At 42.2% G+C, this 13,483-nt stretch overlaps 1 protein-coding gene across 2 annotated transcripts in view; it reads left to right on the top strand.

The window, feature by feature from the left end:
• Positions 1-13,483, top strand: part of DPYD (dihydropyrimidine dehydrogenase) — a 1,460,234-nt gene that overhangs the window by 535,067 nt on the left and 911,684 nt on the right. For both annotated transcript variants that reach the window (XM_088479173.1, XM_088479172.1), the window contains exon 6: positions 10,781-10,977. In XM_088479173.1, coding sequence (XP_088335299.1) covers positions 10,781-10,977 — 197 coding nt within the window. The remainder of the gene's footprint in view (positions 1-10,780; positions 10,978-13,483) is intronic.

Raw genomic sequence — 13,483 nt, 5'->3', positions numbered from 1 at the left:
AATAAAACTGGTTCAGACCAGCTTACACGAAAACCCTGGACTGTTGTGCTGTTTCCTGGCTGCTGTGTGTAAGGAGGTGTCCATCTACCCAAGAAGAGGGACCCCCTAACCCAACTATATCACTATATATATATCACATTCACCTTATTTCCTTATGGATTCAAAGTGGGCTACTTTGAATCCTCAAGGAACAAAGGTGAATTTGCCATTCTGCTTACCTGGGTGGGACTCAACTACCCAGAACTGATAACATACAGTACATACAATTTTTACTATTTTTTTGAATATCGGAGGTGCAAAAACTGTTTTGCTGAGAACCAAGTGTTTCCTAAGAATATCCATCATTCCAGTATATTTGAGATCAATTGGAACTTGCAATATGTATTCCTTTATGTGAAGGCACAGAGATTAACCCCTGAGGAAGTCTCCAAGGAGACGAAATGTGTAGGTTAACTGTGTTTTTGATCCTAATTCGGTGACTACATCACTACGAAAACATGCTTTAAAACTAAGGATGAATCATCCATGTTCAAATATGGAACCATGTAAACCTAATCGACACAGTCTAAAATTGTATTGGTACTGTATAAAAAATGTTTTTTATTGTAATATGCTTTTATAGGGGTGTCAACAGCTTTTTTTCCACAAAAACTACTAGGTTTTTATATGTGAATGGTTTTATACTCCAATAGTTGTATTTTGAAGTTTTATCCAGAATGACCTTTTCTTTATTAATTCTCCATTATAAACTGTATAGTTACTCAAGCGCTCTCTCACAGATCTTTTTCTATCTCTATTATCCAGTTCCACTAACAGGGGACTCTGTATGAGTAGCTGCTAGATTTAGTTCTCTGTAGAGGTGCAGGATAAGGGTGGTTTGTATGTTGTATTTGTAGTGTATGTGTGTATTTATTGTGTGTGGGTAAATTGTATGGTATGACATATAAGACATATCAACACAGATTTAGAAAATGCATTTCTTTTTGGAACAGTTTTACCTACAGAAATTTCTAACTTTCAAACATAAGATAAATTACCTTCATCACCCTTTTTATCTGTAACAGTACCATGTTTTCTTTTGCAGTTCAAAATGTTTAATCTCTGAAGTATGTACAGTAATCACGGAATTTACATCTTTACTTAATTCCAGTCTGTCTCTCTCTCGCATCTATGTCCTTCTCCATTATATCTCTCTTCTCTATCCCAACTATGCCCCTCGTTAGGCTGTTGGACTGGACTCAAGGATGGAGGACACGGTGGGAGCAGTGGGTGTAGGAGGAAGCAGTTGTGCTGGGTGGGTATGAGTGGGCGGAGATCTGAGGGGGTGTAAGTGTGCTGGAAGAGAGCCATGGGTGGGGAGGCACTGCGATAGTGCTAGACTGACACATTACCTAAACATATTATGAAGTGTTTCACATACTGTACTGTTCATAATATTTATTAATTCACATCAGTGTGTGGCCCGCTTAATTGTCACATTTTAAAGGAATGTTGTGGATTCTTTATCACCAACCTTGATAACAAAGTCACACTGCTAGTTGTCAAAACAGAATTCGCACCAGTTGGGTTCAAGCTAGTCATGGGCAGCCCAAGCTAAGAGCTCCTTTTGAAGCAATCTGGGTTACATGATTGTATGAGTGTCACAACCCTGGCTAGTTTTTATCTTTGCTTTGAGTCTTACCTCTGCCAGCTGCTCCATGGATCTGTGTTTGTAATTCACCTGGGAGATCTGCTCTGAATCATGCTGGTTGTAACATTTCTGTGTGTGCAGACTTCTCTCCTTCTCACAGTGATTAGCCACCTGGACTCTCCTCTGTCTGTGAGCATTGCTAGTCTTAATTGGAATCGCAGGTGTGGTCCTGATTCTCAAGGGCTGCAGAGATGATTGTTCCCTCTGCATGTTGTGCCTTCCACCACTCATAATACTACTGCCAGACCACCTGTCCACATCCACCAATTGCTGCCAGACCCAATGTATATATATCCTCCCCTGATAGCATTCTGAGCCTGAACATCTCATTACGTTCCGTGGTGTACAGCTTATGCTACAGCTGTACCTCTGAGTACAAGTGTATCCCAGACTACTGCTGGTTCCTAGACCACTTCTATCTGAAAACCTGCTGTGTCCAGCAATCCTGCTACCGCCATCTCCATTCGGCTTCCCAAGCTGCAACCAGTAGCTTCCACGCTACGATCTATCATCTACGGTTCCCAAGCCGCCACTAGTAGCTTCCACGCTACCATCTATCAACTACGGCTCCCAAGCCGCAACAAGTCGCTTCCAGGCTACCATCTATCATCTACGGCTCCCAAGCTGCAAACAGTAGCTTCCACGCTACCATCTATCAACTACGGCTCCCAAGCCGCAATAAGTAGTTTCCATGCTACAATCTATCATCTATGGTTCCCAAGCCACCACCAGTGGATTCCTCGCTACCATCTATCAACTACGGCTCCCAAGCCGCAACAAGTAGCTTCCATGCTACCATCTATCATCTACGGCTCCCAAGCCGCAGCCAGTAGCTTCCACGCTACCACCAACCACCTACGGCTCCCTAGCCACAACCAGTAGCTTCCACGCTACCACCAACCACCTACGGCTCCCTAGCCGTGACAAGTAGCTTCCTCGCTACCACCAACCATCTATGGCTCCCTAGCCGCACCAAGTAGCTCCCGTGCTCCAAGTAGCTTCTGAGCTACCATCAGTCTCCTTACGGCTACCCAGCCGCACCTAGTAGCTCCCGCTCTACCACCGTTCACCTCACGGCTCACTAGCCATACCAAGTAGCTCCCGAGCTACCACCGCTCACCTTACGACTCCCTAGCCACTCCACGTAGCTCCCGTGCTACCATCAGTCTCTACAAGGCTTCCCAGCCGCACCAAGTAGCTTCCGTGCTACCATCCATCTGCAAGCCCATCTACTGGTACCCCGTCCAGCTCAGTAAGCCTTCCTGCCGGTTCCAGACCGGTTCCTCCAAGTTCCTTCTGGTCCCACTCCAACATTTCAAGTTTCCAGTTCCAGTCATTCATCATCAAAGGCAGTTCTCACTGCTATCCAATTCTTATGTTAAAAGAGCTATTCACGTTACCCATGGTTCCAGTCAAGTCGGTCTCCGCTAAATCCGGTTCATCACCAGAGTCAGGCAAATCACAAACACCAATTGTGACAATGAGGCACCAGAGGTCTACCTATCCAGTGTAGGCACCACTCCATCTTGCACATCTGTGTTATTCACACTTTCACTGAGGATAGGAGGGCTCTTCTGGTCACTTGAACTACAAACTTTAATGTGGCAGGCATACAATATGCTCATGTCTGAAAGAACGAATGATATCATGACACAATGTTTGATATTGTCTCATTTCATTCTGTGGCATACATATTTTCCCACAGCACAGGAACACCTCAGGTCTTCACTGGGCCTAAGCATGTCAGACCCATCTATATTTAGAAGCATGCCCCACTTTCTAGATGCAATTCTCATTGTATTAATTTTAATAATCCTGTTTGAATGAGTAATAATGGATTCTCATTCATATGGAGTGTCTTTCATATGTAACACCCTCCATTTGTCAGATGTAAATGATGAAACTGCCTGTGTATAAGGATTCCCAGGGCATCATAATCTGGCCATGCTACATGCATCAATGATCCCCGCACCTGCTTCACATAAGCAGTTTGTAGTCAGGATAATTGGAGCCACCGACCGCATACAGGTGTATCACCTGAACCACCTGATGGTGGCCCTGGTTATGGGTGTGTTGTGGGCAAGTTGCACAACTGGTTGTGAACACAGGCACTTAAGAGCTCACATTGGAACTGGAAGCCATACTCTAATGGGGAATCTGCAAATAGCATGGGGTTTGTAGAATTTTTGATGATGCGACCGATGGTTGTGTCTAAAGATGCACCAATTGGGATGTCAGTGTCCGAAGAATCTCAAAGTGTGTCTATTAGACACATGGCGGTGCATCGGGGAAGGCCTTGTAGGATGTGGCAGTGTCTGATTTTAAATCAGGCCTTGGGTGTGTTCCTGGAAATTAGGCAAATATAAATAGTTGGTAAGTGATTAACCTGTTTATAGAAGTTGTAGGTACTTGGTTGTTAGAAAAAAATACTAGGTTATTAACTTTGTCTCTGAGAAGCACCTGGTAAGAATTGCTACATTATACAATGGTTAAAACATGATTAATTCCTTTTTCTATGCCTCGTTTTCTAAAGTACATCAATAGTACACTTCTGTTCTTCATTGTTTAAAACTTGAAAGAATTGTTTTATACCTTTTTTCTCTTTTTTGAGATAAAACTAATTAGCAAACCTATAATTCACTGCAATTAGCATTTAGGCATCCACATTAGTATTATTCAGCTTATGCAAAACAGCATGTAGGCCCTGACTACTGATCTTATCTGTAGACTTAATTTGATATTCTTTTAGGCAAATTATTTCAATATTATTTTTGTGATTTATGAAGATGCTGTTGCAAGGACTGGCCAAAGGTAATTTTTGTAAAGAATATAAAATGATAATACAATTCTTTTAATAAAAACATCTACACTGAAATGGAATGAAATCCAAATAATTCTAACACTTAAATATAGCAGCCTATGACTTGTTGGTATTGGCTAGTTCCCAGCGAGTTTGGCTGATGTTTTAGAGTAGCAATCATTTAAAAGGTGATTGCTAATACATTTATCCAGCAGATTACATTTACTGACCATCAGTTATACTGTATTAGGCCTCTATGTACTAATGCTTTAAATATAAAGTTGCATCATATGTAATATTGAGTTATTATTTGCTAAACAGCTATGCACAAAGAAGCCGAAATGAGGTCTACCACCTTAAAGGGACTTTGTATTGTGACAAATAAAGGACTAAAGAGAGTAGCGTATTACCACATGGTAATAATTAAAACAAATACAATTGCGAGCTCTTGTTTCACTTTACAGTTTCCTAGGGCAGATCACTGTATGAAGTAGAAATAAGCGGTTCAGTTTTAGCTCTGATCTTCCCCCCAAGTTCGGATCTCAGAATGAGGTAAGATGTCATCTTTCATGGACAAAACGTCATCTTTCTCCATGAAAGATGACGTTTTGCCTCGTACTGAGAACTCAACTGCTCATCTGTAGCATGAAGTGTCAATTAGCAGTAAAATGAAAGAAAAGGGGAAAATGCACCAACTCTATACATGACCTGGTACATAGACCTCTTAGTGTTTGCTTGCTAGAACTGTGAAAACTTGCATTATTATGTGCAAACAAAATATAATAACACTGTACAATAAAATACTTTTAATTTGTTTCCTTTCTAAAAAATAGTCATACAGTACTTTACTAATATGAAGTTAAGAAAAACTAATATGACTTCAGAATGTTTTTTTAGCTCTAGTTTTTGAAATACACTACTAGCACTATATGTACTTCAGTAATATAGCCATAAGTGAAAGGCAATTTTAAAATAATCTGATATTTTCTTGATACAACTTAAATAACAGTTATTGAAAATAGATTCAATCAATCGCAAATAAGAAACTATTTCAAATAGTGGCCTATACATGAGAGCTCTTTGCTTGTTGCTTGTACACCTCTTCTGGGGCATGTCTTATCACTGTCCAACAGTAGTCAACAAGCATAGAAGTGTTCCATCTATCCTGATATCTTTGTTCCATTGCTGAAATGTCTTGGTGGAATCGCTCACTGTGCTCGTCACTCACTGCACCACATTTGACAGGGAAAAAGTCCAGATGAGAGTCAAGAAAGTGGATTTTGAGTGACATGTTGTAGCCTATTTGATGATACTTTTCTAGAAGGTTGTTCACAATCTCAACATAGTTTTTAGCTCTTCTGTTACACAAGAAGCCAAGCACAACACCTTTAAAGGCTTCCCCAGTCGGTTTCTCATTAACCCGGAGGACTTGGTTGAAGGTTTCATCCTAAAGAATTTGACAAATTTGTGGACCAACAAAGATCCCTTCCTTAACATTAGTATCATTCAGAAGTGGAAATTTTCCTCCCAGGTTCTTGAAAGCTTCTCCATTTTTGTTCATCCCCTTTACAAAGTTCTTCATAAGTCTAAAGGGATGTGTAAAAAGGGTGGAAGAATTTTGCTTTGATCAACAGATGACTGTGATGGACATTTTTTCCAAGACCTACAATGACTACACCAATGGCCAAAAGTTTTGAGAAGTATTGGTTTTCACAAAGTTTGCTACTTCAGTATTTTTAGTCCTTTTTGTCAGATGTTACTATGGTATACTGATGTAAAATTACAAGCATTTCATAAGTGTCAAGTCTTTTATTGACAATTATATTAAGTTTATGCAAAGAGTCAATATTTGCAGTGTTGACCCTTCTTTTTCAAAACGTCTGCAATTCGCCTTGGCATGCTGTCATTCAACTTCTGGGCCACCTACTGACTGATGGCCGCCAATTCTTGCCTAATCAATGCTTGGAGTTTGTCAGAATTTGTGGGTTTTTGTTTGTCCACCTGAATCTTGTGGATTGACCACAAGTTTGCAATGGGATTAAGGTCTGGGGAGTTTCCTGGCCATGGACCCAAAATTTTGATGTTTTGTTCCCCAAGCCACTTAGTTATCACTTTTGTTTTATGACAAGGTGCTCCATCATACTGGAAAAGGCATTGTTCGTCACCAAACTGTTCTTGAATGGTTGGTAGAAGTTGCTCTTGGAGGATGTTTTGGTACCATTCTTTATTCATGGCTGTGTTCTTTGGTAAATTTGTGAGGGAGTTCACTCCCTTGGCTGAGAAGCAACCCCACACATGAATGGTCTCAGGATGCTTTACTGTTGGCATAACACAGGACTGATGGTAGCGCTCACCTTTACTTCTCCATACAAGCATTTTTCCAGATGCCCCAAACAATCTGAAAGGGGATTCATCAGAGGAAATAACTCTACCCCAGTCCTCAGCAGTCCAATCCCTGTACCTTTTGCAGAATATCGGTCTGTCCCTGATGTTTTTCCTGGAGAGAAGTGGCTTCTTTGCAGCCCTTCTTGACACCAGGCATCCTCCAAAAGTCTTCAGCTCACTGTGCGTGAAGATGTACTCATACCTGCCTGCTGCCATTCTGAGCAAGCTCTTCACTGGTGGTGCCCCAATTCCGCAGCTGAATCAACTTTAGGAGACAGTCCTGGCACTTGCTGGACGTTCTTGGGCACCCTGAAGCCTTCTTCACAACTATTGAACCTCTCTCCTTGAAGTTCTCGATGATCCGATAAATGGTTGATTTAGGTGCAATCTTACTAGCAGCAATATCCTTGCCAGTGAAGCCCTTTTTGTGCAAAGCAATGATGACTGCACATGTTTCCTTGCAGGTAACCATGGTTAACAGAGGAAGAACAATGATTTCAAGCTCCACGCTCCTTTTAAAGCTTCCAGTCTGTTATTCTAACTCAGTCAGCATGACAGAGTGATCTTCAGCCTTGTCCTCATCAACACGTTCACCTGTGTTAACAAGAGAATCACTGGTCCTTTTGTGGCAGGGATGAAATGTTGTTTTTGGAATTAAGTTCATTGTCATGGCAAAGATGGACTTTGCAATTAATTGCAATTCATCTGATCACTCTTCATGACATTCTGGAGTATATGCAAATTGACATCATAAAAACTGAAGCAGCAGAGTTTGTGAAAACCAATACTTGTGTCATTCTCAAAACTTTTGGCCATGGCTGTACATGGTCTACAATACTCAGCATTCCTGTATTTAGGTTTACCGACCTATAGATGCAAAAAATTCTATAATATTTGATAAAATACCCCTACATCAGCATAAATGAGACTGAATCTGTATACAAAGCACAACAGAACTTGGTGTGGAAAAAAAGCAGCAGCTGCTGCCCCATATCACCTCGTACACAGATTGAGGCTCATGGGTATATTTACTAAAGTGAGAGTTTTTAGAAGTGGAGATATTGCCCATAGCAACCACTCAGATTATACTTAACATTTAACTAGCACCTTCTATAAGATAATAGCTGGAATCTGATTGGTTGCTATGGGCAACATCTCCACTTCTGAAAACTCTCACTTTAGTAAATATACTCCTCAGTCTTATACAGATGTACAAGTGTCACATATGAAATTAATCTGTAGTTTTGTGAAGCTGTTTTGTCGCATTTTATTCCTTCACAGAAGTATTTTTGGGCCAAAAAATCTGCAAAAATGACGCTTGGCACAAGCCGAGTTACACAGAACTTGGTGCACCAGAAAGGACTGTTTGGCGCTACTGCAGCAATAGTGTATGCGGACAAATCTGTAGTTTCAAATCAAGCCAATTAGCCTCGTTAGATGGATGACACGCAAAATGCAACTAAGCCACGCCATGTGTTCCAACACTCAGTATTTTACTGAATTTGCATCTTTTTCGCAGTGTTTATGCTATAACAGCTCAGTTTGTGTAAGCTTTACACCACTAGTGGATTTGTGTGATATAGCTATGCGAGAAGGATGCTAGATCTGAGAAAAAGACAAGAGACCGGGGAGCTTATATAACTGAGTCGCTCTAAGCATCCCGCTATGCAACATTCTGCCACGCTTGGGAGAAAAGTACAAATTCTAAGCCTTCCGTACACTACAATCCTGTTTATATGCGGATGTGGTGCGAAAAAGATGCTAAAGTGTGAAAGTCTGAATCTACCTATCCATGGTGCTGTATCTAAGTCATGCCATGTGTCTCTTGCCAAGGTGAATAAGGAAACATCTGTATGGACCACCATGGTAGGCATACTGAAGTCTCCTGATGGGTTAGGAGTGGGTCTAGGAAAATCTCACAACCCAGGACTCAGATATGAAAGTCAAGACATCATATTCTTTTTGACAGGAGTCTCAAAGAGATTTTCCCTCATGGGTGGGACATGGGTATCCTTCAGTAGCACACACATAACTGTAACATGCTTTATTTTAGCAGGAAGTCTACATTTATCTTTATACAGTAAGCAAGATAGCAGCTATTCATTACTGCAGAGGAACTTTGACAGTAAATTTTACAGAACACAATAAAGACCATGACTGTTCCATTTGGTAAATCATTTAGGATCTGTTATAGCATATTTAGTTTGCCAATGCTTTAAAATACATCATTTTCACCTCCTACTAAGAATTTTACTTGAGCTGGGAATCAGGACTTATATATATATATATATATATATATATATATATATATATATAGAACCTCAATTTAACAAAAATCAATATAAAAAGCAGAAGAATAGCAGTGTCCAAGCCTAAAGCCGATGTATTGACTCCATTCATAGGGGCAGTAGTGAGTGTATTTAGGAATAGGGATTTGCCCCTCCCAACATACAATTTGAAGGTGTGTTTGACTAGGGTCAGTCTACAGCTCCTGCTTATCTGTATGTCCCTAGTTTTAAAGTGAGCAAGGATAGAACAATGTGTAGTAATTAAGATAATTGGAATGTTCTCAGTAGCACAGATCATTTCAGGAGATATGTATGCTTATCTTCTTGGAGTTTGTAACCTACCCATTCATCCAACTTGTGTGGCTCATGTTTGGTTTAGTTATCGATCTAGGACACATTCTGGCTAGAAAAGAACCATATTTCTCTTCACATCTACTTTATATGCTACACAGTACAGAACACAAGTGTTTAATATACTTTTTTTTTAAATAAAACCAAACAATAATTTACTAAATATAAAAGAAGTATATGGCTACTGATTAATAACGTGGATTTAAATATTTAGTATTTCACATTATGTAGCAAATGTTTTAAATATTTCATTATGGTAAGGTAACCTTTTTCCTGTTGCACTTTACAGTGCTAAGCAAATGACTTCAACAAGATTACATTGGACATATTCCTAGAAGGCAAACTGCAGAGGTTACTTGCTATTAAATGACAATAATAGTACACTCAAGGCTTTAAGTGTGATATAGTCAAATGTATTTCTATCATAATAATTAGATAACCAGTGGAGATGAAGACCTAACAAAATAACACCTCTGTTTTGATCTTTATTACAATTTTATTTACACTTATTGTGTTAAAATTGTGTATTATTTTTGGTAGTAATTGTGCTTAAAATTACTTGCTTGACTTGATACATTCAAGTAAATCTGGATGTTATAATAAACTATAAGAGTAAAGTTGGGTACACACTGGAGCGATGTCGGGCTGATTTGCCGTTTCGTAACAACAAATCGCCTACATCGCTCAGTGTGTACTGGTGATTGCGCGCTCCCACGGTCGCTAGTTAAGTTAATGAAGGACAGAACAGTGATCATTCTGTAGTTCATTACCTCGTTCAATTGTGCACGAGCAATCCCTGTTCAAGGGCATTCGTTACAATGTCGGAACGAATGCCTGTCGCTACAGTGTTTACCTGGCTTTACAGTACATACTTGGGTCTCTGCAGTTTCCTATAACCTTTAATAGCCAAACTTGTTTCAGCCATTAGGGGCATAACTAGAAGTACGCCAGATGGTGTCTGGTAGACCTGACCACATCTTGAATATACTGTATGAAATACCAGACTGATTGCCAGCCTCTGATATATGGTGATTTATAGAAGTGCATTTTGTCATATGGGCACCTATTGTAGGGTTTCATAGCACTTCCTTTCAGTAATAAGCATAGACGGTTTACAGTTCGCCTAGTAGCCTTGCTGTTAGGATTTTGCCGTCGGCATTTAGACCGTCGGCATCCCGTCAGCCGGCATACTGTATCACCTTAATGAACAAATTCTAGGAGATGTTTTGCTGTTTTCAAATATTGTTTCTTTAACTCTTTTGGCAGATTTTTAAAGCTATGAAAATCCCTCAAATAAGAAATCCAATGCTCCCCCCTGCGGACGAAATGGCAACATCATACAAGACAAAGATTGCTCTTATTGGAGCTGGGCCTTCGAGCATCAGCTGTGCCTCTTTCCTAGCTCGGCTTGGCTACTCTGATATCACCGTGTTTGAAAAGCAGAGTTATGTTGGAGGGTTAAGGTAAGAGAAACACAGGGTACAGACTTCAGGTGACAAGTGCGAGCACTGTATATCAGCAGTGGAGAGATCAATCTGAATATTTTGAAAGTACTTTTCCCTGGCAGAAGCAATCCTGCTCTCCAGCAATGCATTGTGGATTACAGGAACTGCAGATCAGTTGTCATGTAGTATGAAAACTGTTTATTAGAATGGCCATGTACAGTGAGCCGTGGAGACTCTTCGATGAACTCCCTTTATGCTATGTTTCCCAATTGAGCTTCAACTTGGCAGATACTGCATTACTGATAACTGAGCGAGCATATTTCCAGTCCTTTAGCTAAATGGATGGAAATGTCCTGGATTATTACATCACACAGCTCATACGAAAAGAAATGAAAGTTTAAAAACAAACACATATAAATGAATGTCATTCAATGTTCTAAAGACAAATCATATGCCCCCAACATGTTTCATTTATTTAAATAATGTAATCTGTATTTCTCAGTACATACGTGTAATTCCAAAATTAATATATATATATAATGATATTGTATCAGAGGGCATGATTCAGCAAGGATCGCTATTGCAATCCCGTATACAGATGGACGATTACTGCGTACTGTGCATGCATTGCAGTGTGCAAATTCTTCACTTCGATTACACGCAGAGCAATTGCAGAGTGATTGACAGGAAGAGAGAGTTTGGGGGTGGTGACAGGGGGAGGTCGGAGAAACACAGGTATGCCAGTGTGTTTGAACGCCGCTACAGGGGCATGTATAAATTAGCCCCTGCGACAGCATACGCTGCTCACTGCAAAAAGGGCGTGGTCACTTAAAAATGGGGTGTGTCAACATGACATATCCCTTTATCGTCACTCTGAATATTCCTTTCCATATGCACCTTAACCCCAGTAGTGCCACTTATACAGTACACCCAATATGCAATGTCCCCAGTTGTGGTCCCTCTTATGCAGGCCCAAAGTAGTGCCCCTTATACAGTACCCCCAGTAGTGGTCCCCCTTATGCAGCCCCCCATTAGTTCCCCTTATTCTGTACCCCCAGTAGTGGTCCCCCTTATGCAGCCCCTCATTAGTTCACCTTATTCAGTGCCCCCAGTAGTGGTCTCCCTTATGCAGTGCCCCATGTAGTGGTTCCCCCTATGAAATGCCCCCAGTAGTGGTCCCCCTTATATAGTGCCCCCAGTAGCAGTTCCCCTAGTAGTGGTACCCTCTTATGCAGTGCACTTTATATAGTACCCCCAGTAGTACTCCCCCCTATGCAGTGCCCTTTATATAGTGCCCCCAGCAGTAGTCCACCCCCCCATGCAGTGCCCCCAGTAGTGATCCCCCTTAAGTAGGCCCCCAGTAGTGGTCCCCCTTATGCAGACCCCCAGCAGTGATCCCCCCTATCCAGTGCCCCTTATACAGTGCCCCCTGTAGTGGTCCTCCCTATTTAGTGCCCCCAGTAGTGGTCCCCCCCAGGTGCAGTACCCCTTGTTACCCTAGTAGTAAGCCCCTTATATAGTGCCCCCAGCAGTAGTCCCCCATGCAGTGCCCCAAGTAGAGGTCCTCCTTATGCAGACCCTCAGTAGTGATCCCCCCTATCCAGTGCCCTTATACAGTGCCCCCTGTAGTGGTCCTCCCTATTTAGTGCCCCCAGTAGTGATCCCCTAGTAGTAAGCCCCTTTTATAGTGTCCCCAGTTGTAGTTTCCCTTGTGCCCCTAATAGTAAGCCCCTTATATAGTGCCCCCAGTAGTAGTGTCCCCCCCAGCAGTAGTCCCCAGTAGAGGTTCCCCCTCCCAATGCAGTGCCCCCAGTAGTAGCCCCCCAGTTGTAGTCCCCAGTAGTGCCCCTCCCCCAATAGAGGTCCCCCCCAGTAATGGTGCCCGCCCCCCCCGTCATGCAGACACACAAGTAAAAAGAAATTTAAAAAATTCCCTTACTTCAATCCATGCTCTGGCTCCGGCCACTGCTCCTGCCGCCGAACGTCCTCCCGGGCTGGCGCGCTCTGCATTATTGGAGAGACGTATCTCCCATTACCCACTGCAAGAGCCGGAAGGTGAAGCTCATGAGTGAGCTCCAGCTCGGCTCTTACAGTGGGCACTGCAGCAGTCAATCAGAGTCTGTCTGACTCTCATTGGCTGCTGGTTAACACACACACCGCTGGCGGCGTTGTGTGTGTTAAACTGCACAGCCTGAGCCCGCCTCCCACCCTCTTCCTGGCGCTATTGGGCAAGCGCTCAGGGGGAGGGAAGGGGCTCGGCTGTGCAGCACAGGACCGGTGCTGGGCGCAGGGAAGCCTAGCACCGGTCCTGTGTAAATGTTTAGCGCTGACCACACACACTGCGGTCGGCGCTACACTGCCTAACTAAGGCGGTCTGGTGCTGTGGCCGGCGGTGCCCCCCACGCCGCCATTCATACAGTGCCCAGGGCACATGCCCTGCTCTACCCCCATTAGTTATGCCACAGGGATTGCAAGACTGGGATTGCAAGGTATTACAGAGGTGCGAGAGGGGAAGTGGGTGTCT

This window comes from Taudactylus pleione, unplaced genomic scaffold, assembly GCF_031769625.1.
Source record: "Taudactylus pleione unplaced genomic scaffold, aTauple2 ptg000228l, whole genome shotgun sequence".
Taxonomy (NCBI): Eukaryota; Metazoa; Chordata; class Amphibia; order Anura; family Myobatrachidae; genus Taudactylus; species Taudactylus pleione.
Note: the sequence above shows the minus strand (reverse complement) of the source record. Positions and strands in the feature narration are given on the sequence as shown.